Source organism: Saccopteryx bilineata, chromosome 2 (genome assembly GCF_036850765.1).
Source record: "Saccopteryx bilineata isolate mSacBil1 chromosome 2, mSacBil1_pri_phased_curated, whole genome shotgun sequence".
Taxonomy (NCBI): domain Eukaryota; kingdom Metazoa; phylum Chordata; class Mammalia; order Chiroptera; family Emballonuridae; genus Saccopteryx; species Saccopteryx bilineata.
In genome coordinates, this window is record NC_089491.1 from 156,615,358 (window position 1) to 156,638,255 (window position 22,898).

Sequence of the window (22,898 nt, forward strand, 5' to 3'; positions counted from 1 at the left end):
TAAAATACCTGTGATCATAAAAAAAGAAACAAACTAGCTTTAAAAACAAGAATTTTACACGGGTCACATCAGTAGGTACACACTCACTGGTGTAGGGTTGTTAAGTATGGGAATCTCAACCATGACAGTCAGCCAGCATCCTCAGCCTCTAACCTCCCCCATTTGTGACCTGGAAGATCTACCATGAGTATCCCTTTCAGCTCACTGAAGCACTTTACTTCAGCCAAGGAAGTGAATTTCATTAATAACTCATCAGTCATCAAAACATGAATAAGGAAGCCAGGCCTGTCCTTACTACAGTGTGAGGTGAGGCCCCTGCTTCTTGATTTCTCAGGCAATATACAGTGAGGAATTGAAATAAAGGAGTAAAAGTCATGGTGACCACTAGTGCCAAGTCAAGAGAGAAGAGTAAGGTTTATCCCCATGACCTCAGTAAAAGTATGAGATGGGCCAGGAGATAAACAAAAATGACAAAACCTTTAGCCATCTGACAAGTTAAAGAACTGATCAGTTAAAGAACTGATGTTGGCCCAGCGTATGGAAGTCCCGGGTTTGGTTTCCCATCAGGGCACACAAGAGAAGTAACCATCTGCTTCTCCCCCCTTCTCTTCCTCTTCCGCTTCCACAGCCAGTGGCTCAGTTAGTTCAAGTGTGGCCCTGGGTGCTGAGGGTATGTCAGTTGGTCTGAGCGTCGGCCCCAGAAGGGAGTTGCCAGGTGGATCCTGGTGGGGGTGCATGTGGGAGTCTGTCTCACTATCTCCCCTCCTCTCACTTAAAAAAAGTGGTTCTCAACCGTGGGTACACATTAGAATTTCCTGGAGATTTTTATTTTTGTGTCTATGCTGAGATCCCACCTCAGAAAAACTGAACAGAATTTCTACACGAGACCTGAGTATCAGTAATTTTTAATAGTTGCTCTGGTGATTCTAATGCACAGCAAGCTGAAAATCACTAGTAAAACAGGGGTCACAAACCTAAATGCCCACAGATAACATATTGGGAGTAAGGGTAAGAGTAAGAATAATGAGAGGAGACAGTGGCAAATTAAACTATGTTATCACCTAAGACAGTAGCTGCTATTGAGCTCTGGCCAATTGTTGTCATGTGGAATTTTGATGCCATTTGTGCCAGTACTTGTGATTTTTAAATGTGTATAAGTAATTATTTTAAAAAACTGAGTTATGGCCCTGGCCGGTTGGCTCAGCGGTAGAGCGTCGGCCTGGCATGCAAATATTAAACCAGTTGTACTGGTAATGCAGTGTTTTACTTAAACCTGATGAGATGATACAAATAGCATAAAATGAACAAAGAAAGTTATGATATATAACAATAATGAAAGAAAATTATGATAAAATATGACTTAAAGATTTTTATAACATCATTTCACAGTACTGTACATATAGCCTACTCAACTTACGACCAAATTGTGTTACGACCAGTCTGTCGGAACCAATTGTGGTCGTAAGTCGAGCACTAGCTGTGTGTATCTAGAACAACAGATAAAGCTCCTACCCTCATGGCATTTGGAGTCTGCAGGGGGAGAAAGAAATATCAGTCATGATAGACTTGGCTATACTGTTTCACAAAATATCAATGCTTTGCACCCTGGCCAGATAGCTTGGTTGGTTGGAACATTGTCCCAATATACAAATATCAATGCTTTGCTTAAAATAATAAAGGCTTATTACTTGCTTATACTTTATGTTCCTAATGGGTTGGTAGAACTGGAATGTTGCCAGTCATCATGCCAGAAGGAAAAAAGAATGCAGAGAAACATGTACTGATTGCTAATAATGACACAGAACAGAATGTAATACTTCTGTTCACATTTCATTGGTGAAAGCAAAAACAGAGACCCACCTAATTTCAAGTGGGGAAGGAAGTTCAGTCCTGGAATCTTGTGTCTGGAAGAAGAGAGACCCAGAATTTGTGTAGGCACAAATGGCTATCATAGGAAAGAAACAAATAATAACACAAATGTGAAGTTCAGCGGTGACAAGTTCTATGTTTATATATGCGTATAATGGGGTAATCTAACTTAGAAGTCAGAGAATCATCCACCCAGTCCATCCCAGGAAGAGATACCAGGCCTGAAGTAGGAGTTAACTAAGTGGGAAATGGAAGGAAAAGCATTTCAGACAGACAGACAGATGGGTAGTAGAAGTCCTGTGATGGAGTTGTGGGGAGGGCAGTGAGTAAGGACCCATATAGCTGAAGAGAGAGGGATTAGATGAGGTTGTAGGGCCATAACATGCATGATCTTGTAGGACACATTAAGGAATATAGTTTTTATTCATTACATCTTTATTTATTATGAGAGATTTAAAGCAAGGAATGATATAATCAGATTTTTATTGTGAATAGATCCCTCTGACTATAGTCTGGTGGGACAATAAGGACAATCCATTTAGATGTAATTGTAGTGATAGAGAGAGAGAGAGAGAGAAAGAGAGAGAGAGAGAGAGAGAGAGATATGATGGACAAAGATGGTGGCTGCCAGGACAGAATGATCAGATGATCCCAAGTGTTATAGTCATATATCTCAGCTCAGACTTACTATTTAAAGTAAATGTTTATTTTTTTCACTTAATTACTCAGCCAATATTTTTATATTCTATTCTCTAAATATATTTTAGGATTTTCCATTATATAGGGATCATATTTAACATGTTGTTTTAGTACCTTAAAACATTCAGGCCCAAGTATAAAAACATTTTAATTAAATAATAAAATCAGATATATTTTGCATCTATTTTATAAGCTTGACTACTTATAGATAAAATATGTGTTTTATTAATTAAGCACAAAAGCATCTGTTTAATTAGCCTTGGGTGGTTTTAACTTCTAGGGACTTACTATGGGGGGATGACTTTGTAGAAAGGACATCATCCAGCTGATAGGAAACTTTGTTGGTCCCAGTCCAAAGTTTCCCTAAAATACTCAAGGAAATAAACAAGTTATATTTAGCGAGTTTGAATTATGCCTAAAAGGACATTCATTCTCAAATACATTTTATCTTTAATTAATCAAATCTTTAAAATCAATTTTTAGGAAAATAAGCTAGAGTGCTTAACAGCAAAATTGGTATCATTTATGTTAACCAATTTTGGAGACCATCTGTAATACAAGCATTTTAAAAGTATAGTATTAATCATATAATATACACATATAATAGTTGTATAATATATAATATAATATTGTTGGGCAGATAAGTTTGTAAACTATAATTTTTATGCTCACTTTATTAAAGATGGCACTGCCCACATGAATGGCCGTTTCTTAGGTGATAATATTAATTACCTTCCTGCTTGGGAAGGGGCTTGGTTATGCTAATGTGAACTGGAGGAGGGATTGTTCCTCTGAAAGGTTTTAAAAGGAGGAGCTAGGAGGCCATTTTGAAGAGGAGGAGCCGCATTGAGGGGAGAGAGGCCATGTGGTTGGAGAGGAGGCAGCCAAAATGGAGGCATGCAGAGGGGACTGAGTGAGGCTAGTGAGGCTATTGATTCTAGGAAAAAAACTAGAGAAAGTCAGTGGCTTTGGGAGCCCTGAATGGAAAGGGAAGTGTTTTCCCACTGTGTGTATTTCTTGCCCGCCGGGTGCAAGCTAGGATTAAAGCTAATGGCCCACCAGTTCTTGGCTCCATTGTTTCATTACCATCTGTCCGAATTAAATGGGAACCTGCATGGGCCAGGTGGCTGTGATGGTGGCTGCAGCTACTGGCCCTCCCTACAAATATGTATAATAAAAATATATATAGTACCTGCTGAAAGACAAGAAGTATCTCATATGAAAGTACTGTAGCTGTATCTGTATATTCTAGGACAGGGGTCCCCAAACTTTTTTCACAGGGGGCCAGTTCACTGTCCCTCAGACCGTTGGAGGGCCGGACTATGCACACTGCACAAATCTTATTTTAAAGTAAAAAAACAAAATGGGAGCAAATACAATATTTAAAATAAAGAACAAGTAAATTTAAATCAACAAACTGACCAGTATTTCAATGGGAACTATGCTCCTCTCACTGACCACCAATGAAAGAGGTGCCCCTTCCGGAAGTGCGGCGGGGGCCGGATAAATGGCCTCAGGGGGCTGCATGTGGCCGTAGTCTGGGGACCCCTGTTCTAGGATAAGCTTCTGTAAGTAGGATTTTAAGTAATAATCAAGGCAATGTCATTGGCAGAGCCAGAAATTGGTAATCTCTCCTTGTTCCTTTTAGGTACTTGTAAAAGACCTTTTGATTAACTGAAAGTATAATTAGTGTGATCAATTTTCCTGTTTCATTTGGTTTGGTCATTCTCAAAAAAAATGGCTCTCATAAAAAGACTATGCATTTAATAATGGCTAAGAAAGTGGGTAGGGGAAGAAGATACAATGGCCCCAAGAATACTGACACCCCAAAATGGACACTTGATTTTCAAAATTATGCAGATCAACACAAACCTACTTCCTTTCCAAATAGTAAAACTATGCTCCCCAGAATTAAGGTAGGATATTCTCAGACATTTAGGCTTATGTGCAACTTGAAATATATAAAACTCCTATGGTAGGGGTAAACACAGGGCTTAGAGACATTTTGTTCTCTCCGGAATTCCAAATAGTTGTTGAAGCTATCTTCTAGCACATAGGCCACTTGGCATATGAAAACTGTCTGTGGGCATATAGGCCAACACATTTTCCCTGACAGGAGTCTTTGCCAGGAAGAGATATCATTTGCAATCTCCCACTCTATTAGACTGTGGAACATAAATGTATATGATCTTGTTAAGCCAAATTCGGAGGGACCCAAAACATGGAAGACAGGAACAAGGTCCATCTTTATTGTCTAGCTTGGCCAAGCGGCGGCTACTCTGACAGAAGGAAAGCACGCTGGCCCTTTGTTCTACTCAGTTTTTTTTGTTTTTTTTTTAAGTTTTTATTTATTCATTAGAGAGGGGAGATAGAGAGAAGGGGGGAGGAGCAGGAAGCATCAACTCCCATATGTGCCTTGACCAGGCAAGCCCAGGGTTTTGAACCGGCAACCTCAGTGTTTCCAGGTGGTTGACGCTTTATCCACTGCGCCACCACAGGTCAGGCTGTTCTACTTAGTTTTTATAGTTTTGTAAGTGGGAAGTACAGAAGCAAAAATTGCAATTAGGAGCCCCTTACCACTATTGGTTATAGTCATATGTTCTTTAACATGATAGGACCACGTTCAATTTGCAAGCCATACATCCCTTTGGGGAAAACAAAGTTTACAAGCCAACACAATGGTAGAAAGATGTCTCTTTACATATTAAAAGGCATTCCTATATTATCTAGTGTTCATCTGCTATCTCTCTGTCCTGAGTCCCACGTGTTAACCACACGCATTTACATAGGAGAGGTAGTTTTGGTGGGGACAAATGCCTGCAAATGGCTCATTGCTATGAGAAAAGGTTTATTTTGGTTTTTCTCTCCTTGTACCTGGCTAGCCATTCACCCTTTTCCCCACAGGAGTGGTGGAATGTCTGGGGATCCATGTTTCCCTCCCCTTTGCATTTACAATACAATGCCAAGGGCCATCCTCACTATGCCAATCACACAGTACAGAGACTATTCTCACAATTTCTCTCTACACCTTAACCCAAATCAACAAAATGTTTCTCAAACCTCCCAAAATATTAATATTAATTCTGTAGCTTTTGGTACTTTCCAACACCTGCGGGTGAAGTGGCTCAGTGGCTCCTCAATCTGCTCAATAGCCCAAGTGTAAAAGATCAGCAGGTCCAAAAATAGGAAATGCCAACCTATCTATTCTGCCCACTAGATAGTTTCATATGGAAATACTATAGCCAAATGAAATCAACTAAACCCAAACCAGACTTATACTGTTAGGGTTAAATTAGCCCCTGTAAAACTCCTATTTCCCTCACCCAAACATTTTGTAAAAATAGAGTTAATTTGCTTGCTCTCTCTCCTAAAACTGCCTGGCCTTCACTTGAAATGTAGTAAAAGCTTACCTTCACAAAATGTCTGAAAAAGTTTGCATTGGGGAGGAGGCTGGCCATTAGGGGAGCTTTAAATCATAATAGCTGTTTGTGAAAGCAGGCTCACAGTCTCAGGCCCCCAGCTGTTACTGGGAGACTGACCTCTTGGCTGTCTTCAGGATTTACCAAGGACACCAAGTTTGTATGACATCAAAGAACATGTGTCTCTGCATCAGAAATCCCCTTGTTAAGTCAAAAACCCAATATGCTAGTCTAAGCTTGCCCAGGTTCACAAAGCCCAGGTCGGCGAATTCCCTATATCTATGCCCCCTCCGGCAGTTTGGGGGGACAATTTTTCTGGTTTCAGGCCACTTGTATGCTCACATCCAGGTGTTTATAAAATAAAATTTCCTTTTGGAACACACCAGCCTTGTGTTTTCAGTTTGGCTCTCCCCAGTGCCTGCGCATAGACCCGGGAAAGGGCTGAGCCTGCCAGCTATCTATCTCATACGGGTTAAGGCAGTCCACTGGCGTTCTCTCCAGGTCAGACCTAGTCAGGGGTTTATACCTGCCAGTTGGCAACCTGCCAGTTGCCAAGAGAAGCTGAAAGCAAGCTTTTCTCTTCCCCAGTGAGCTGGCCACCCACAGCTTCAACCTAACAATTACTTCTGCTTTGAACCTACACATCCTGTAATTCTTGTCTGACACCCAGGTAGATTGTTGGGCAGATAAAATATATTATGCTCACTTTGTTAAAGATGGCGCTGCCCACGTGGAAGCCCGTTGCCCAGGTGACTGCTTGGGATGGGCGTGATTATGTTAATATGTGTTGGGGGAGGGCTTTTGGCCCAAAAGGTTTTAAAAGGAAAAGAGATTACGTTCTAGGGGGAGCTCATGCTAGAGAAAAGCAGAGTAAGGCCACATGGAGGAGAGGAGAAGCAGCTAAGATGGCAGAATGCTAAAGGAAAAGCCAGTTTGTGCAGAGAGAAGGAGATGGGGAACAGAGGTGAATAAGGCTGGTAAGGTAGAAACCTTTGATTCCAGGAAACTCGGATAAGTCAGTAGCTTTGTGAGCACTGAATGAATGGGTTTTGGAAACCAGTGTGTGTTTTTACTTACCTGCCAGGTGCAAGATAGGATTAAAGGTAATGGCCTACCAGTTTTGGGCTTTGTTGTTTCATTACCGATTGTCCGAATCAAATGTGAACCTGCATGGGTCAGGCAGCTGTGGTGGTGGCCATGGCTACTGGGTTTACAGTGGTGAAAAAGTCAAAAGTTAGTGAAGAATGCCACGAACTAGTGCAGCTAGTAATTCCAGGTTCTGAGGGAGAACGATGTGGAATTAAGATAAAATTAAAGAGAAAAAGGATGGGATGAGGAGGCCTCTGCAAGCTGATGGCAAGTCAGAGAGAGCTCTCCACCCCCAACCCTGCTTTATTATAGGGCAGACAGTCATTAGCAAATCAATGATATCTCTGATCACATTTCCAAGGAAACCCAAGAATTCTCCCAAGTGCAGAAAACCCCCACCATACATAACATCTTAACTTTACAAAACAAAGAATAAAAAGGAAACTGCCTCCAGTCTCTCTGAGAAACAAGGGGGATAGGACCTGTGCAAATAATCCAGCATCACAACTAACATGGAGGTGTGGAGAAAAACTTAGCCTTTAGCAACTTAACCAAGTGAGGTACGGGGTTGGGCAGATTGTCAGCTTACTGCCAGTCCCCCACACTTCTGACCCCCAAAAATCTAAACTGCAAGGACCCCGAAGGCTTGCAGTCCCCAACAGAAGAAAATGATGATTTTGGGACAAATGAGTTTGTAAAATTTGTACTTTCTGAGCTTGCTCACTTCTGTTGTTAAAAATAGCACTGGACAGCTGTCTGAAATTGCTAATTACCTTCCTGCTTGGGAAGGGCCAGTGTTATGCTAGTGTCCCCTGCCCCTCCGCCAGGGGAGGGGACATATATATATGTTATTTATAAAGTATATTTTCTTTTTTAAAAGCATATAAAACAAAAAATTCATGTGATTTTTGGGGGCTGAAACAGATTAGTTGCATTCCCATTAATTTAAATGGGGAAATTCAATTTGACACATGAACAAATTGAGTCACGAGTTCAGCCATGAAACAAATTAAACTCAGGTATCAAGGTACCACTGTAATCTGTAACAATATATTCATGTTATATTTGATTAAACTTTTTCTCCCACCAGACTATAAACTAATGAAGTCAGAGATTATGTGAATTTTGCTTCTTATTTGGACCCTATTGCCTACTGTTTAGCTCATTATAGATTCTCAATAAATATTTATTGAGTGGATGAGTGAGCTGAAAAGTTTTCTAGGCCCTGGCTAGTTGGCTCAGTGGATAGAGCGTCGGCCTGGTGTGCAGCCATTCAAGTTTGATCCTCAGTCATAGCACACATGAGAAACAACTATCTGCTTTTCTTCCTCTTTTTCTCCCTCTCCCCCTTTTCTCCCTCTACATCTCTTGCAGCCAGTGGCTCAGTTGGTCCGAGCATCATCCTCAGGTGCTGTGGATAGCTCAGTTGATTCGAGCATTAGCCCCAGATGGAAGTTGCCCAGTGGATCCCAGGCAAGGTTCATGTGGGAGTCTGTCTCTCTATCTCCCCTCCTTTCACTTAAAAAAAAAATTTCTGGCCAGTTGGCTCAGTGGCAGAGCATCAGACCAGTGTGTGGAAGTCCTGGGTTCAATTCCTGGTCAGGGCACACAAGACATAGCATCATCTGCTTCTTCACCCTTTCCTCTCCCTCTTCTTTTTCTCTATCTCTTCCTTCTGCAGCCATGGCTAGAATGGTTTGAGCAAGTTTGGCCCCAGGTGCTAAAGATGGGCTTTATGGCCTTGCCTCAGGCCCTGAAACAACTGCCCCAGTTGGACAAAGCATTGCCCTTAGAGGATTTGCTAGGTGGATTCTTGTTGGGGTGTATGAGGGAGTCTGTCACTCTGCCTCCCTGCCTCTCACTTAATTAAAAAAAAAAGTCCCAGGTTCGATTCCCAGTCAGGGCACACAGGAGAAATGCCCATATGTTTCTCCACCCTTTCCCCTCTGTTTCCTCTCTATCTTTTTCTTCCCCTCCCACAGCCAAGGCTCCATTGGAGCAAAGTTGGCCCAGGCACTGAGGCCGGCTCAATGGCCTCTGCCTCAGGCACTAAAATGGCTCCAGCCATAACGGAGTAGTGCCCCAGATGGGCAGAGCATCGCCCCCTGGTGGGCATGCTGGGTGGATCCTAGTTGAGTGCATGCAGGAGTCTGACTGCCTCCTTGCTTCTACAATAACTCTGGAAAAATACAAAAAAAAAAAAAAAAAGGTTTTCTAAAACATAACTGATTACACGTATAAGAACTATGAAGTCATGTTCCATCTTTAAAAAAATTTATGTTGGCCTGCTCAAAATAAATTAATAATAAGCTAATTTATTCTCTCAGGATAAGTACTTTTGGCAATTTGGTTTAATTAAAACTTTAAAAGAATAAGTAACTTGCTGAGTTTGCATTACTTAAATAAGTAAGGAAATGATAGAGTAACGCAAGAGAGCCTAAAATCTCTAAGACAGTGCATTTTTACTCCTTAGACCCCTTTCTGTAGAATTACATATACATACGTATTTTGTAGAGAGACACACAGATTTATCTAACATAGAGAATGCTAATTATTTTCCTTACTCCATGTATCTAACATAGGTATATAAGTAAATAATTGATATAAAATGGATATATTGATGTTGACAAAATGGCTACATTTTGAGGTTAATTACAAAATAGTTATTCTTTGATTTAATTATAGTTATAGTCTACAATATCATAGTCCAAATTAGAAGACAAGAAGCCAGGGATTGTATACATTATATTTAATCTATCCCCAAATTCTCTTCTCCCCTCAGCATCCAGAGACATCTCAACTAAAGTTGACTCAGCCACCAACTAGATGTCAAACATATAACAAGATTTTGGAAGCTGAGGTTTGCTAATTAAAATTACCAAGAGATTAAATAGTGTTTCCCTGGAAAATAAATAAACAATTGAGTGAAGCCTGAAAAGAGAAACAGTGAAGACAAGTTTGCAGACACTGAATAGAATTATACTTAAATGTACAAAGCATCGCAGGCCATTCTTGACTGAACTTTTGGACCTTGGACATACAGACAAATGTCTAGAGATAATACCTTTAAATGAAACTATAATTTCTTGCTCTTTTGGCTCAGAGTAAGTACAGTTCTAGGAGTTTATATAACTTGGAAAGCTTAGAAAATCTTGATTTAAGGGAAGTTAGGGTGATTTCTATTATAGCAGTATTTTCCAAAGGGCTTTCTATAATTCCAGGCAACATTATAGTAAAAAAAGATTGTGTTCAAGAGGAAGGAGAAGTACTTGATTTAACCAAGTTCACTGGCTATCTTTACTGCTGGATTTCTCAGAGGCTTTCATATGCTCATGTGCATGAACTCTCTATCTTCAGGACAAAGAAACAGTATGAAGCATTTCTTAAAGTGCTTATTTGATCATAAGTGTTTTGACTCTAGAACACATTTTTAGACAAAGCATTTCAGAGGTTTACTATTCCATAGAAGGCCACTTGCTTAATAAAACTAATATTAAATTAAACTTCAGGTCTTGTCTGACCAGGTGGTGACACAGTGGATAGAACATCAACCTGGGACGCTGAGGACCCAGGTTTGAAACCCTGAGGTTGCCCGCATGAGCACGGACTCATCTAGCTTGAGTGTGGGGTTGCCGGCTTGAGCGTGGGATCATAGACATCACCCCATGGTCACTGGCTTGAGTCCAAAGGTCATTGGCTTAAAGCCCAAGGTCGCTGGCTTGAGCCCAAGGTCACTGGCTCAGCTGTAGTCCCCCCCCTCCCCCTGTCAAGGCACATATGAGAAAACAATCAATGAACAACTAAGGTGCCGCAACAATGAATTGATGCTTTTCATCTCTCTCCCTTCCTGTCTCTCCCTCTCTCTCTCTAAAAAAACAAAAACATAAAAATATCGGGTCTTTTGCTTTCAAAGGCAGTGTACTGCCTACTTTAATATATTCCTAAATGTTACTGTATTTGAATAATATACCATATGATTTGAAAATAAAAATAAAAAGACTATAATTCAAACTGAGCATCCTGAGGAGCTGGGTTAGTAACACCATCTTCACATGTGTAGTGCAACCCATGCATGGTTGAAAAGGAGCTGAGTGCAGACCACTAGAAATAAGGTTGCCTAACTGAAGACGAGATCCAAATTTTGACACATAGGAGTAGTGAAAAATTTACAGATGGGATTATATAAAAATTCTCTATAACCATAAGCATTGCTTTCCCAGTGAAATAAGACTATAAACAATCTTTCTTTAGTAATATTTGAAGCTTCCTAATCTTTTTACAATCATTTACATCATTACCATGATTAGAAGTTTAAGATTAATAAAAATTCTAATAAAAATGCAACTCCCTAATTTTCTCCAACTCAAAAAACAAATCTAGTTCTCATATCTGCAGAAAAAGTATTAGGTCAGCACATTTTTCAAAAAATAGCAGGATATGTCCTACAGGATATTTGCTAATGTTTTATTCAGCTATTTAAAAATGACCAATCTTACCTTTAGAAGACCCTTCCAAAATTAACAAAACGCTCCATTTAGAAGCTTTTCCTGATATTAAGTTTGAATTGACATTCCATTCACTGTTAGGTTTAATTATAATACTTTATTTTCAGTAACAGCTTCCTTTCAAAGTATAATATATCTAAGGCTAAGGGAAGGAACACTCAAATTCTGCTTCACTTGCTGTGATAATATATGAATTCAATCATAAAAATACTGAAACATGAAAGGATTATGGTACATTTCAAGAAGAATACAAGGAAGTGGGTTGAACTAATAAAATCTCCACTTTTGAAAAAAATTGAGGCAAATACTGAAATGATTAAATCCTTTTTTATTTGCTCAAATGGAGTTTAATTTGTAATCTACCCCTTCTGCCAACTCAATTTAAAATCTACTGGGCCAGTAATTGCCTGACCTGTAATAGCACAGTGGATAAAGCATGGGCCTGAAATTCTGGGGTCACGGTTCCAAACCCTGGGCTAGCTGAGTCAGGGCACATACAAAAAGCAACTATGAGTTGATGCTTCCCACTCCTCCCTCCCACACCCTGCCTTTCTCTCAATAAATAAAATCAATAAATAAAATCTTTAAATAAAATCTTTAAAAAAATAAATAAAATTTACCAGGCCAGTAATAGATAGAAGAAATTTTCATCTAAAGGTTGGTTTCATCCTGAAAATAAAGACAGACTTGACATCACAGCCTTAAAAAATGGTGCCAACAGTTTGACACTTTCATTGTTCATATTTCTAGTGCAAGAATTTAGAATGTATTATATCTTAAAATGCAGACTTTGAAAGGCAAGCTCATAGCTCAGAAGTCAGTGTCATTGTGATAGGCAGAATTCTAATATGGTTTCCAAGATTTCTGCCCATACATATACCCTATATCACTCCTATCCCTTAAATTTGGGCAAGATTTGTAAATACATTATAATTATGTTATGTTAGATGAGAAAGGTTAAGGGACTTTGTATTAAGAGACTTCCCTATTATGTATATTGGATTAAGGGTTTGGATTTCTACACTATAAAATGGAGGCAGAATGGGACTTGGCTCTTGGTTCCTAAGATCATCATTAGAAGAGAGAGCAGAGGAGAGCAGAGAAAGGCCACGTGGAGGAGGCCAGGAGAAGCAGCCAAGATGGTGGAGTGCTGAGTGAGATGCCAGTTTGTATAGAGTTTGTATTTGGGATAAGGAAGGAGATGGAGAACTGAGGAGAATAAGGCTGAGGGAAGCCAGCAGAGCAACAAAAAGGGAAGAGCCTAGGTTCCTCCTATGGAGATAAGGTTGACTATCTACTCTGGACTGTTATCTGAAAAAGATGTAAATGTCTATCTTCTTTGGCCACATATTTTACAGTATCTTTATTATAGCAGCTTATGCTATATGTTAATAAACCCTCCAACATCATTCACTCCAGGGTAACATAACTAATTATATATTAAATGAAGCTACTACAACCTCTGCCTTTGCAATGTAATTTTTCTATTGTGTGGATATAACAGTACTATGAAAAAAAATTCTAGCAGAGAACCATCCCCCACCCCCAGTTTTTAATGTATAATGGGTCATTGGTCTTTTTCAAGTTCATCAGACAATGATAAAAGATTAAAGTATGCTAAGAACGTCTTTGTGCCCTTAATAATCCAGAGAGACAGAGAGAACTCAGTATATGCCAATTAATTTGTCCCAGGAGGAAGTGGAGAGACAAAAGAGGTTAATATATTTATAAGGGGATTGAACAAAGAAGTAGAGAGCTATAAGTTTTGGAAGACACTCAACAGGGTAGATGATGAGTTGCAACTACAAAATCCCAATATTTTCTAAGAGAAATTAGCTGCCAATGTGTTCAGACCTGATGACTCTGTTTCTATTTGTCTGAACATCAGTCCCAGAGTCTGTATAATTTCAGTGTATGCCCTAGAAAACAAAGAGAAAAAAGCATGGAAATGGCATGATTTCAATGCAAGTTCAGAATTCCACAAAGTCAGTATTCTTTAATAGAACTGCACTCACACCTATGTAAAAAAGTATAGGAAGGAAATTCTATACATCAAATTGCCAACATTGTTTGAGTAGTTAATTGCTACATAATAAGACCTCAAAAGTATCTGTTGAAAAAATGAATAGCTAGATGTCAGGATTAAAAGTCTTTTTTAGGCCTGACCTGTGGTGGCACTGTAGATAAAGCGTCAACCTGGAACACTGAGGTTGTCGGTTTGAAACCCTGGGCTTGCCTGGTCAAGGCACATATGGTAGTTGAATCTTCCTGCTCCTCATCTACTTCTCTCTTCTCTCTCATAATAAAAAATTGTAAAGCCAGGAGGCACGGCCAGGGCCACTGTCACAGCAGCCCGGCCAGTGCAGGTGGATTCGGACAGTCGGTAAAGAAACAGCGGAGCCACAAACTGGTGGGCCATAGTCTTTAATCCTAGCTTGCACCCGGCGGGCAAGTAAAAATACACACTGGGCTCCAAAACCCAATCACATTCAGTGCTCACAAAGCCACTGACTTATCCGAGTTTCCTAGAATCAAAGGTTTCTAGCTCACCAGACTTATTCACCTCTGTTCCCCGTCTCCTTCCTTATCCCAAATACAAACTCTACACAAACTGGCATCTCACTCAGCACTCCACCATCTTGGCTGCTTTTCCTGGCCTCCTCCACGTGGCCTCCTTCCGCTGCTGGCTCTACTTTCTCTGCTCTCTCATGCTAACCTCAGGAGCCAAGAGCCAAGCTCTCGTTCAGTCCCCATTTTATAGTGTAGAAATCCAAACCCTTAATCCAATATATAAAACAGGGAAGTCTCTAATACAAAGTCACTTCTCTGAGGCATGATTGGATTGTACCGCCCTACATCAAAAAGGGTAGGAAAGGCTTAATCCCAAAACCAAGCCCCAGGTTACAAGGATTCTAACTGCCCACAACACACATTAATATCACCTGGGCGATGGCATCTTTAACAAAGTGAGCATAATACATTCTATCTGCCCAACAAAAATATTTTATTAAAAAGTCATTTTTACATATTTTTTGTACTTATATTTTTTATGAAGTTTTTACAACAGTCACACACTACTTTCTTAAATTAAGTTTATTGGAGTGGCATTGGTTAATTGAATCATACAGTAGTTTTCATGTGTATATTTCTATCATACTTAATCTGTGCATTGTATTGTATGCCTGCCACCCAAAGTCAAACCATCTTTCATTTAGGCCCCTTTAACCATCCCCTGCTCTCTGAACCACCATACTGTTGCCTGTGTCTATGAGTTTCAGTTTTATATACCATATGTGAGTGAAATCATATGGTCTTTAGCTTTTTCTGACTTATTTCGCTTAGTATAATGTTCTCAAGGTCCATCCATGTTGTCGTAAATGGAAATATGTCATCATTTCTTATGGCTGAGCAGTATTCCAATGTATAGATATACTACATCTTCTTTATCCAATCCTCTATTGAGGGACACTTTGGTTGTTTCCGTGTCTTGGCCACTGTGAATAATGCTGCGATGAACATGGGGGTGCATATATCTTTGTAAATAAATGTTTTCAAGTTTTCCAGGTAGATATCCAGTAGAAGGATGCTGGGTCATATGGTAACTCTATTCTTAATTTTTTGAGGAACCACCAGACTGTTTTTCATAGTGACTGTACCAGTCTACATTCCCGCTAACAGTCTATGAGGGTTCCCTTTTCTCCACATCGTCTCCAGCACTTATTTGTCTTTGTTGATGACAGTCATTCTAACAGGTGTGAGGTGGTATCTCATTGTAGTTTTGGTTTGCATTTCCCTAATAGCTAGTGAAGATGAGCATCTTTTCATGTATCTGTTGGCCATTTTTATGTCTTCTTAGGAGAGGTGTCTGTTCAGGTCTTTTGCCCATTTTGTATCTGGATTGTTTGTTAGTTGTTGAGTTTTATGGGTTCTTTATATATTTTGGATGTTAATCCCTTGTTGGAGCTGTCATTTGCAAATATCTCCCACTGGGTCAATTGCCTTTTTGTTTTGTTGTTATTTTTGCTGCATGGGAGCTTTTTAGTTTGATATAGTCCCATTCATTTATTTTTACCTTTACTTCCCTTGCCCTTGGGGTCAAATTCATGAAATGGTCTGTATGAGCAAGGTCCGTAAGTTTAGTGCCTATGTTTTCTTCCATGTAATTTACTGTTTCAGATATTATATTTAGGTGATTGGTCCATTTTGAATTTATTTTTGTACACAGGGACAAACTGTAGTCTTAACTTTTTCAAGTAGGTAATATTTGACTCAAAGTTTCAAAGGTAAAAAATGAAAATACAATAAAAAGTGTCTTTCTTCTAGACATCCAATTTGCCCCTTTAGAACAGACAATATTACTAGTTTCTTTTGTAATCTTTCTTTAATAATTAGAACAAAATAAATGCTATTTAAAAAATTCTATGTGAAGCAAAACTTGCAGCACCATTAATCATTAAAACAGTACATACACTATTTTGTCTAGTGCCTTCCATTTGTCTTTAATGTGCTGGGGGAAAATATCTATGACTGTCTGGTTAGTACTTATATGAACTCATCAGCTCTTTGGCTTTTATTTTGAAGTGCATTCTTATCCCAGGTTCTGGCAAGTACTCATTAAGTTTGTTCATTAGGAAATAGAAAAGGTCACTAATCTGTGAAAGGAAGCAGGAAAGATGTTGGTAAAACTCTCTATGCTTACATAATAAAAAACAAGAAGAAATGATTTCTTCTTCAACCATGAAGTGATTTACAATATCTCTTATTAATACTAGCATAACCCAAATTGAAAACATACTTTCACTTTCAATCAGGAGACCACTGTCCTGGTGAACAGAATAAGAGCTAAAGCCTAGAGAGTGATGCTGGGAGATGCCTTCTAGACATGGCTCGACCGTTAATATTGAAGATTAACCATAAGTAGGTGTATAATCTCAGGTAAATCAGTTAGTTACCTTGGAATATATATTAAATGGGGGCCTGCCTTTCCAAAGTAAATTTTTTTTTTAGCACAAGAGAGACAGACAGACAGACAGAGACAGACAGGAAGGGAGAGAAATGAGAAGCATCAACCCATAGTTGCAGCGCCTTAGTTGTTCATTGATTGCTTTCTCATATGTGCCTTGACTGGGGGGATTCCAGCCAAGCCAGTGACTCTTTGCCCAAACCAGTGATCTTGGGCTCAAGCCAGCAACCTGGGATTTCAAGCCAGCAACCTTTGGGCTTAAGCCAGTGACCCTGTGGTCATATCTATGATCCCACACTCGAACTGGCAACCCCATGCTCAAGTTGGTGAGCCTGTGCTCAAATCGGTGATCTCGGGGTTTCAAACCTGGGTCCTCAGCATCCCAGGCCAACACTCTATCCACTGTGCCACCACCTGATCAGGCCAAAGTAATTTTGTCTTTGTGAATACATAAAGAAATCAAGGCTAGATAAGCTCTCATTTTAAAATGTTTTCTGTTACAGAAACAAATGTAGAGACTAGTGTAGCTTATAAAGATGGTGCAGAATAATATTAATACTTCTGTTAATACAGTGAAAATGCAGATTGCCATTTCTGCCAAAATAAACACTGACATAAGAGTGGGGTAACCAGCCCTGGCTGGTTGGCTCAGTGGTAGAGCGTCGGCCTGGCGTGCAGAAGTCCCGGGTTCGATTCCCGGCCAGGGCACACAGGAGAAGCGCCCATCTGCTTCTCCACCCCTCCCCCTCTCCTTCCTCTCTGTCTCTCTCTTCTCCTCCTGCATCCGAGGCTCCATTGGAGCAAAGATGGCCCGGGCGCTGGGGATGGCTCCTTGGCCTCTGCCCCAGGCGCTAGAGTGGCTCTGGTCGCGACAGAGCGACCCTCCGGAGGGGCAGAGCATCGCCCCCTGGTGGGCAGAGCGTCGCCCCTGGTGGGCATGCCGGGTGGATCCCGGTTGGGCGCATACGGGAGTCTGTCTGACTGTCTCTCCCTGTTTCCAGCTTCAGAAAAATACAAACAAAAAAAAGAGTGGGGGAACCAATTTTTTCGTGTGACTATCCAGTCTCATGAGATAAATCGAGCATGAAGATATGCACTGGTCCATGAAATGAGGCAAGTTGGTTCTAATGAGAAATATAATGTAATTGCTTCTCTTTTCTATTACTCTGTTGTTCATTTTTCCCCCCAGAATTTTTTCTTTTATTAGTGTTAATTTAGATTACTTAGACAGAAATATGAGTGCCCTTGGTTAGGTGATATGGCATGAGAAGAGGCTGAGAATGGCAGGTAAAGAGAGGGAGAAGGGGAGGAGCAAGATGTACCAGGCCCATCAGAAGCACTTGGTGGTTTTACACACTGACTCTGATCCAGGTTCTTGAGTTGAAATCCCAGCTCTGCCATTGAAGTAGCTGGATGACATTTGGCAAATTACTTATATACTCTGTGATTCATTTTCTTCATCTCTACCATGGACTTAATAATATCCCCTCATAGAGTTGATATTAAGATTAAATTAGATAGTATTTATAAAGCCTGATTAGTACTTAGCACATCATAAGTGCTTAATATACTGCTCACAAAAATTAAGGGATGTTTCAAAATGAATGTAAAGCGATAAAATATCCCCTAATTTTTGTGAGCAGTATAAATATGTTATCTCTTGCTTGCTAACTCATAAAATACCTCCCACCTACCTGCATCAGTATGAAAAAATTTCAAAAATACTATGTCAAAAGAAGCCAGACTGAAAACAGTATATAGTGGACAATTCTATGTAAGTGGAATCCTAGGACAGGCAAAACTAATCTATAATGACAGAAAGCACAAAGTTGCCTGAGGCCAGGCTGGGAGGAAGCTGACTGTGAAAGGGCACAAGGTAGCTTTTGGGGTGATAGAAATATTCTAAATCCTGAGTGGGATGGTCAACTGGGACATTTGGTCACCCTAGTCTGGGAAAACAGGATAATTGGTCATCCTACATACAAAAGAATTTGAGTCTGAGAAACAGGACTGTCCTGTATAGTTGGGGAGGCTGTGCACTTCACAACTGCTCAATAAAACAGTGGCAGCTCTGAGTGAGACCATGGGCCCGTGTATTAGCGTGGTGTGTTAGCACCAGCGCCAACACAAATGTGGGCTTCTCCGTATCTCCTCATACCTCTCACCTGAAACTGAAAATGGAGCTATGTTAAGACTCACAGGAAGTCTGTAGCTTATTGAGCGAGAGCTCCGTGGTTTTGACTCCTCTGGAGTCACCTTTTAGAAAATAACAGTCCTACACTCAAACCTAGTTTTTAAAGCGTATTTTTATTGTAGAGAAACCTGCACATAAAACTTTTTCAAATCTATTTTCTCATCTCACTGTCTGTATTCCTATATCTCACATGCCAGGAGCTTCCGCCCTTAATTACCTCTCTTTTTGTAAGCTCCTATCTTTTTGCTACCACTCTCCTCTCTTCTCGTCTACTCCGCCCCCACCCCAACACACACATACCCATACGATGGTTACCTCACAGTATTTCAAGTGTAAAGGCAGGAATGCATTAAATTTAATCAACATTGTAAAATACAGCATCAAAATACAAGATGACATTTATTTATACAGTATTTTACTTTATCCTTGAATATACTGCATTTGATAAACAGGTGAAACAAGTTTTAAAAGTTCAAAATAAAATACCTACTTTCCAGAAAAGCCTTTTCAGAATGAAGTTTTTCTGGGCTGCTACTTTAAGTTCCATAATTAAACAAAGTATCTTCTTCAAAGTATTGTCTTTAAGACAAAGTTCATATTTAAGTTGAATGAAGCATTTAATTTTCTCCTCAATCTATAGAAACACAATAAAACTTTTCATGTAAAAAAGAGCACTTGAGGAATATAAACAGTCATTGACAGGTATGTAAAAATTTGTGACTAATGAAATTTTAACACAGTTCTTTTTCCTGTTTGGATATTTCATATTTCAATTATAGTTGACATAAATTATTATTTTACATTAGTTTCCGGTGGACAGCACAGTGATTAGACATTTATACAATTTATGAAGTAATCCCTCTGATAAGTCTAGTATCCACCTGGCACCATACATAGTTATTACAATATTATTGGCTATTTCCCTATTTTATTTTATATCTCTATGATTATTTTGTAACTACCAATTTGTACTTCTTAATCTCTTCATCTTTTTGACCCAGCCCTTTTCAACCCCCTCCCATCTGACAACCATCAGTTTGTTCTCTGTATTTATGAATCTATTTCTGCTGTTTATTTTGTTCTTTTGATTTTATATATAAATGATACTATATAGTATTTGTCTTTCTCTGCCTGACTTATTTCATTTAGCATAATACTCCCTAGTCAACAGAGCCAAATATCAATAGTACAACAATTGAAATTTCTTTTGAGAGCCAATTTTTTTTTTGTATTTTTCTGAAGCTGGAAACGGGGAGGCAGTCAGATAGACTCCTGCATGCACCCGACCTGGATCCACCCGGCACACCCACCAGGGGGCAATGTTCTGCCCATCCGGGGCGTCGCTCTGTCGTGACCAGAGCCACTCTAGTGCCTGGGGCAGAGGCCAAGGAGCCATCCCCAGCGCCCGGGGCCATCTTTTGCTCCAATGGAGCCTATGCTGGGGGAGGGGAAGAGAGAGACAGAGAGGAAGGAGAGGGGGAGGGGCAGATGGGTGCTTCTCCTGTGTGCCCTGGCTGGGAATCGAACCCGGGACTTCCGCACGCCAGGCTGATGCTCTACCACTGAGCCAACCGGCCAGAGCCGAGAGCCAAATTTTTTAAATGTAAACTATATAGGTAGGTACATTCCTTATCGAGGTAGTGCCCACACATGGTATTTTGTGGAAGAGCCACACTCAGGGGCCAGAGAGCCGCATGTGGCTCGCGAGTCGCAGTTTGCCAACCAGGGCCCTAGGTTCACCATGTTTGCCCAAATGGGGTACTTTTTATGCACTAGCTCATTCAGTCCCAGTAAGGGTCTGAGCTGGGAATTACTGTTATATTTATAGGATATCAGGAAGACTAAGTAACCTGTCCAAGCTCACACAACTAGTGATTTAGGAAAGCAGGGTGCAAAGTAATGGTAGGAGAGATGTTTTATGTTCTGTATAGGTTGATGGAAAGTTCTTAGAATTTCTGACTTGAATTAAAAATATTTTTACCCCTTTCTCCACAAACCTTGATACCAACTATTTATATGGAATCTTGGTTCTTGCCCACTGCCTCTTGACTTAAAACAACAAAAATAAAAGAAAATAAACTAAAGTGTTCTCCCCTATCCAATCAATAAGCCTCTCCTATTAAGACAAAAATTCAGACTTCCTGAAAAAGTCTCTTTTCTAGTGGAGACATGGAAGGAGAAATAATAATTCAAAATGTAGTGACAGCAATTAGAGGCAAACAACATGATTATAAGCATGGGGCTGAGGGATCAGATGGGCTAATCAGAACCCTAGATCTGTCCCTAGTCAGCTTGGTAAAAACCATTGGCAAATTACTTAGTCTTGCCTAGTGTGCGGAGGACCCGGGTTCGATTCCCAGCCAGGGCACACAGGAGAAGCGCCCATTTGCTTCTCCACCCCTCCGCTACGCTTTCCTCTCTGTCTCTCTCTTCCCCTCCCGCAGCCAAGGCTCCATTGGAGCAAAGATGGCCCGGGCGCTGGGGATGGCTCTGTGGCCTCTGCCTCAGGCGCTAGAGTGGCTCTGGTTGCAACATGGCGACGCCCAGGATGGGCAGAGCATCGCCCCCTGGTGGGCAGAGCGTCGCCCCTGGTGGGCGTGCCGGGTGGATCCCGGTCGGGCGCATGCGGGAGTCTGTCTGACTGTCTCTCCCTGTTTCCAGCTTCAGAAAAATGAAAAAAAAAATAATAATAATAAAGAAAGAAATTACTTAGTCTTTCTGTGCCTCAATTTCCTCTTCTAGAAAATGGGGATGATGACAGTACTTACATTGTGCTGTTTTGATACTTAGTTATCACATGCACTTAGCCTACAGTGTTTAATAAGTGGAATCTAAATAAAGTAGGAATGAGCTTTGAGATCCTGTATATCTACTTCTAATTACTACCACATTACATTTTAAAAATAACTACAGGCCCTGGCTGGGTAGCTCAGCTAGTTAAAGAACGTTGTCCTGATCCTCCAGGATTGCAGGTTCAATCCCGAGTCAGGGCACGTACAAGAATCAACCAGTGAATGCATAAATAAGTGGAACAACAAATCGATGTCTATGTCTCTCTCTCTCCTTCTCCCCCCTTTTCTTCTTCTCTGTCTTTAAAATCAATTTAAAAGAGAAAATTTTACAAATAAGTATAAATCCTTCTATATTTTGAGAACTCCAAAAACAGCAGAAATGTAGTTTTCACAAACAAATGAGCTTAGGAAAGCAAAAACTCAGAAAAATACAATATCAGCATAATTATTTTGAAAATCACTTTCTAGTCTTTCCCAGTAAGAGTCAGCAATTTGCTAAGATCCTTAGTAGCAAACTGTTTTTATCCTTTGGCACCCATGATAATAGATTGTAATACTAAACTTTTTTTTCTTTTTTAAAAAGGCCAAAATGAATTTCATAAGAAAGCATAGTAACCTCTTCATACTAAAAATTAATTCATATATAAATTGAGTTCTCATAAACCTTATAAATTCAAGTTAGATTCAGAAGTCTATATTTCTACAGAGAAGTTATATATAATCACAGTTTCTTTGAACATTCAGAGGATTTTTGCTTTTACGCAGCTGAAAAACTTCTTTTGACTAATTTAAATTTAAAAAGTCAGTGCCAGAAAACTCCATTATTCAATTGAGGAATAAGGGGAAAGTATATTCATGTTAACAGATATTCTATATTTTCATCAGCTAGAAAACAAATTCATCCAAATAATGTGGCAAAGAGGATTCCTGATCTAATGATAAGCTCCACTTTGCCTATATTTTTTCATTTTTCACTCAGACATCTAATAAAATAATACCTTATATTTGTATAATGCTTTACAATTGGGAAAGACTTTCATGCTTTATCTCAGAAACACTGTGTATGTGTTCACAATGGTCAAGTTACAGAACTCACATTTGTGACAAAATTCTAATTTGAAAATGAAAAGAGTTTTTCTTTCTTCTAAATTGAAGGTGCCTTGCAGGCAAAGACCATTTCTTGTGTATCTTGTGCATATACTGTATCTTTGAGAGTGCATTTTAAATCACCGCATTTTATGTTGCCTTCAGGAATTAACTTTGCAAGAAATATGCTCTTCCTGAGTCAAGATAGTAGCAGAACTCTCCCTCTTGCCTTCAAAGATAAATTTCAAGTTACATTTATACAAAGTTGGTCTATTTTATTAA

The 22,898-nt window shown here is 39.8% G+C and overlaps 1 protein-coding gene across 1 annotated transcript in view; it reads right to left on the bottom strand.

The window, feature by feature from the left end:
* Nucleotides 1–1,473: 1,473 nt before the first annotated feature.
* Nucleotides 1,474–22,898, bottom strand: part of C2H12orf56 (chromosome 2 C12orf56 homolog) — a 35,986-nt gene continuing 14,561 nt past the window's right edge. The window contains 8 exon segments of the mRNA XM_066254407.1: nt 1,474–1,530; nt 2,857–2,931; nt 3,761–3,835; nt 9,854–9,983; nt 13,417–13,500; nt 16,134–16,176; nt 16,179–16,233; nt 19,229–19,366. Coding sequence (XP_066110504.1) covers nt 1,474–1,530; nt 2,857–2,931; nt 3,761–3,835; nt 9,854–9,983; nt 13,417–13,500; nt 16,134–16,176; nt 16,179–16,233; nt 19,229–19,366 — 657 coding nt within the window.